Source organism: Pteropus vampyrus, unplaced genomic scaffold, assembly GCF_000151845.1.
Source record: "Pteropus vampyrus isolate Shadow unplaced genomic scaffold, Pvam_2.0 Scaffold231, whole genome shotgun sequence".
Taxonomy (NCBI): domain Eukaryota; kingdom Metazoa; phylum Chordata; class Mammalia; order Chiroptera; family Pteropodidae; genus Pteropus; species Pteropus vampyrus.
In genome coordinates, this window is record NW_011889012.1 from 1,168,560 (window position 1) to 1,173,712 (window position 5,153).

The 5,153-nt window shown below is 61.0% G+C and overlaps 1 protein-coding gene across 1 annotated transcript in view; it reads left to right on the forward strand.

The window, feature by feature from the left end:
* ABLIM2 (actin binding LIM protein family member 2) overlaps window positions 1-5,153 on the forward strand; it is an 81,998-nt gene that overhangs the window by 39,457 nt on the left and 37,388 nt on the right. The window contains exon 7 of the mRNA XM_023519676.1: window positions 3,856-3,943. Within this exon, the coding sequence (XP_023375444.1) occupies window positions 3,856-3,943 (88 nt within the window). The remainder of the gene's footprint in view (window positions 1-3,855; window positions 3,944-5,153) is intronic.

A 5,153-nucleotide genomic window follows, 5' to 3' on the forward strand; every position in this document is an offset into this window, starting at 1 on the left:
CACACAGACACATGCCAACTTGCCTTTTGCCTGGTGTCACGTTCCTGCTTTTGTGCCCAACAGGAGTCAGCGCCTACTGTCCTTACCCTTAAATATTGGTCTCTAACATTGTCGGCGCTGGGGTCATGGCGTCCCCTGCTCAGCGCTGGGGTCACGGTGTCCCCTGCTCGGCTGGGCTCGGGACGCCTGGGCGAGGGCGCTGAGTGGACAGCTGGCTGCCGGGCGTCTGAGAGCCTTGCTCTGCCGGCATGCACGTGGGCACCCGAGGGTGGGATCCGTTATCTGTCTGTTCATGAACTCACTCGGTCCAAACCGCCCGTTAGTCCTCTAGGGCCCCTGATGAATGGCTGGTGGCCACCATTCCTGTTCTGAATGTCTTGACGAGGTGCCACCTCCGCTTGTGGCTCGGCCCTGGGGCCTGAGGGACAGTGGGGTAGGAGGGGCTAGCGCTCCTTTTCCTGAAGCCCGCATCCTAGGCGGAGCGGGGTGGTGGGCCAGGAAGAGAGCGAGCGGCGAGCCGTGCCACCTGCCGACACGCGTTCCCGGCAGAAAGACCCCACGCAAGAGTACGCGTGTCCCAGGGCAGGGGGAGGCCGGCTGGACGCGTGTGGTCAGCGACCGCACGGGGCTCCGCCCGCATGGCCAGGACTCAGCTCCTCTTTTCAGGGTCAGGCAGCCCCTGGCGGGTCTTAGGCCGCAGAGCCGCTCTGGGGACCGTGCGGGCTGCCGGCTGCTCCCGGCCGCGGTGCTCCTGCCGAAGGGGCCAGTCGGCTTCTTGGTAAACTCCATTTTTCCCGTGCACTCTGGTGACCGGGCCTGTGAGATCTGGATTCGCTTCTGGTCATTCGAAAAACAACCTAAAGCTGTGAATCGGGTGGGGAATGCACGCTGAGCGGCCTCAGGGGGCCTGGCCGACCCGGGCAGGGGGCCACGCGTGCAGCCCTCCGCAGTGCGGAATCTGGGGGTGGGGGGTGGGGTCAGAAAGCAGGCGGAGGCAGGGCCGGTTCTCCAGGGGATGGGCATGGCCAGGACGGGTTCTTGGGGGCCACGGGGCTGCTACCTCAGGTGAGCGAGAGGCTTCACAGTTGAGGGCCCGTCCTCTGTGCTTCCCACAGCCCTGTGAGGAAGTGGCTGCTGGTCCTCCCTGTGGGGAGGGGCGGGGTGTCCAGACCCCGAGACATGGCCACATGTGGGTGCCAGCCCCTCCCTGCACGTCCCCAGCGGGCCTGCCCCGGACCTCCCAGTCGGCCGCGACCTGTTGAGGGCCCTGTGCCCCTGGAGGCTGCCGACCTGCCTTCCTCATGAGCCTAGTTCTGTCTAAAGATGACAGTCACTTGTCAGAAGGCACAAGACATCAAAGCCACGCACTGCGACATCTCACGGGCTTTTAAAATCCTCTTAAAATCTGAGCCATCCACAGCCCCACCTGGCTACGGGGCGGGGCCACGTGCCCGGCGAGGCCTGGGGGGGGCCGCCCTGGTGACACCCCGGCGCCGATGTTCGAGGCTCTTCTCGGACCGTGATTAGGAGGAAAGGGCCCCGAAGGAGCTGGGTCCAGCGGTGTCCTGCCGAGGTGTGGCCACGTGAGAGGGACCTGGGTGGTATCAGGGTCGCGAGGCGCAGCCAGGAGCTGCTGCTGGTGACCGCGATCCTGTCTTTGCTGCTCGGGCCGCTGTGACAGTGCTGAGGACTGCGTGGCTGGCACAGACTGTGGACTGCGTGGCTGTGTTCTCACGGCTCTGGAGGCTGCAAGTCCATGGTCAAGGTGCCGGCCCCCTCGGTTCCCAGCAAGGGCCGCTTCCCGGCTGGCAGACGGCCGTGTCCTCATGCGGCTGAGAAAGAGCGTTGGCATCTCATCTCATATGGACAGCGACGTCCTTATGAGACAGCACGGGGCCCCACGTGTCAGCACGTCATCCCTTTTCGGGGCTGAGTAATATTCCGCTGCGTGGACGTACCACATTCTGTCATTCGCTCACCCACTGGCGGTTGAGAATCATGCTGCCGAGGACAGCCACGGACCAGGTTTGCGTGGGACTTCCGTGTTCACGTCCCTTGTTCTGTCCCCATTTCCCTTACGTACCCAGGAGTGGGGTTGCTGGGCCACGCGGCGACCCCGTTCTTCTGGGGGTGCTGACAGACCGTCGCCCACGGCCGCTGCCCCGTTTTATGTCCCCGGCAAGCACAGGCCTTCCTACGTCTCCCGCCGTCACCGCTGCCTGTTACTTTACAAACTTTTTGTTTCGTTTTAATTATTGTCCTGCGAGGGGCTGTGAAGTGCCAGCTCATCGTGGTTTGGATTCGCATTCCCTTGGTGACAACGATGTTGAGCGTCTTTGATGTGCTTCTTGGCCCTGTGCCTGTCTTCTTTGGAGAAGCGTCTATCCAAGTCCTTTGCCCATTTTTAGTTGGGCTGTTGGTCTTTTAGCTGTTGGGCTGTGAGAGTTCTTTATATATTCTGGATACTCCGATCTATGATTTGCAAATATTTTCTCTCATTCTGTAGTTTTTATTTTTCTATTTTCTCGATATCCTCTGCTGCACAAAAGGTTTTAGTTTTTACGAAGTGCAAGGTATCTATTGTGTTGCTGCTGCTGCCGCTCATGCTTTTGGTGTCATATGCCAGAATCCACTGCCGGATCGGCCCACGAAGCGGTCGCCCTGTGTTTTCTTCTAAGAATTTTATACTTTTAGCCCCTACCTGTAGGTCATCGATCCGTTTTGTGGGGTAACTCTTTCGTTGGCGTGTAACACCCCAGAGGCGTCCATGGATCACACGTACGTGCAGCTCGATGCATTTTCACAAACTGGACACCTCTATATAACCAGCACCCAGATCAAGAAGGGATGTGCCCAGCCCCCCAGACACCCCCCGGACCCCCGCACGGCAGCCACCGGCCTGATTCTATCCAGGTGGTTTTGTTTGCCTAGTTTTTAATTTTGCAAAAGTGGGATCTGCTCGTTAGTGCCTGGCTCGTTCTGAGCGTGCTCTGGATCCCTCTTCCCCACACGCCGGGGTGACCTTGGGTCTGGTTCCCACCAGAGGCACCAGTGAGCGGAAGAAAAGCGAGATGCTTTGTAATGAATTTTTACCCTGTTCCTTACTAATTCAGGAAAGTAGTTATCACTCGTTCAAATTTAGGAGCTGGTGCTCAGACGTCTTCCCCTTCAGGAGAGAGTGAAACGGGGGGCCTAGCGTCCACATTTACCAACAGGCGGCAGCCCCCTGAGCCTTACCGTAAGGTGAAGGAGTCGTCCCTGTAGAGTAATGCAGAATACAATATTTTGGGATGATTTGGGGGTTTTTTGAACCATGTAAAACTAAGCCAAGCCAAGCCAGTGTAATTTGTTTAGGTTATTTCAGTATTAATATTTTAGGATTGTAAGAATTATAAAAATGATAAATACTAATTGAGAAAATCGAGCAATACAAAGACGCGTAAGAAAATCTTCATTTTCTGCCCCACTTCTTCAGTCCTGCCTCCTGAGAAATGACGTTTGCCTCATGCCCCCCCCTCCCCCTTTCTCCTCCCCATCCTGCCCACCCCCCCCAGATACAGAGATGAATGGGACCTGGCCCCCCTCTGCCACACGGGGAGAGGCAGGCCCATCATCCTCTGAGCCCAGGAGCTGGTAACACACCTGCTCCTGAAGGCTGCGTGGTGTGGCTGGGTCTCTGCTCCCAGACGTGGCCCCCAGCGGGCAGAGCCAGCCTTCACACACGGCACCCTGGGCACCCACTGCATCCGGGCTCCGTGGCCTCTCTGCCAGGGAGCATGCCTCCCAGCACCCCACGCACCCCGCCTGGCCGTGCTGTCCCTGGTAGAGACCCCTCCACTCTCTCTGTCCGTGCAGGCCGGGGAGAAGCACTACCACCCGCTGTGTGCGGTATGTGTCAGATGTGGCCGGATGTTTGCGGAAGGCGAGGAGATGTACCTTCAAGGTGAGAATGCAGACCCCTCGGCCAAGGGCAGCATCTCGGGGTGTGAGCTGGGGGTCGCATGTGTCATCTGCCGGTGAGGAAGCCCCGCCGTGCAGCGGGGAGCTGGGGGAGCCGGGCCGAGCAGGCTTTCCCGAGCAGGCCCTGGGAGGCAGAGTGATGGTGAGAGGCAGAGCCCATGGCCCTGGTGATGGCCTACTGGACGACGCTGGGACCCTCCCCACGAGGACCCCGGCGAGGATGGGTTTGATAGTGAGAGCCATCTCTTTAGCCAGTTTCATTTCAATGATTCCTCTGGCCCCAGTGACCCCCAGAGGCAAGCCGAGCGGGACGAGACAGGGGGGAGAGCCACACACTGGCCCACAGATGGGCCATTTAGTGACCTCGTGCAGCGTCGTCTGGGGCTGTGTGCCAGACAGGCCTCCCTTTCCGAGGCTGAACCTCATGGGGTGATGTCAGCCAGGACGGCGTCGTCCCCGGCTCCCCCCTTGTCCTGGAGTCTCCGCTGGAGAGCCCATGAACGGTGTCCTTCGGCCCCTCCCAGCGGTGCTGGGAAGTCTGGGCGGGGAGGGGCGCCCCCGCCCCAGGCGTCCGCCCCCACCGTGAATAGTGCTTTCAGCCGTCCTGGTGCCCAGCACAATGGGACGGCCGCAGCGGGGACGAGCATGCTGTCACGGGGGCCCCAGGCCCAGGGGACAAAGACGCCCTTCAGGGCTCCGGGCTGAGGCCGGCACCCCACTCTAAAGCAGGCCCGCCCTGGCTTTCTGTGGGGTGTGGGAGCCGACGCCAGCCCCATCCCCTCTCCCGGCCTCGGGTTTTCCAGGAGATCGGATGAGGGGTCCGACTGGGTTGGAGGCATTCACGCTGCCCACTGTGGGGCGCCAGAGTCCCCGGGCCAGCGGCCTCTCTGCAGGCTCCACTCCCACCCTGCCTGGGCAGCCGAGACCCTCTGCCTGGCCTACCTGGGCGCTGGGGCTCCATGCAGCTGTCATTTGACAGACAGATCTCGTCCAGTAGAGGCTCTGAAGTGCCTGGGGCCCGGTGAGCCCCGCGGCCTTTGAGGGCGATGAGACAGGCACCCTCCCCCCCACCACCTGCCTCGTCCACAGAGTCCTTCCAGGACGCCCGCTGCGGGCCCCAGGCCCGGGGCCGACGCCACACAGCCACACAGAGGCGCCACGGGCTCCTCACAGGTGGCGAGGGCGCACCCACG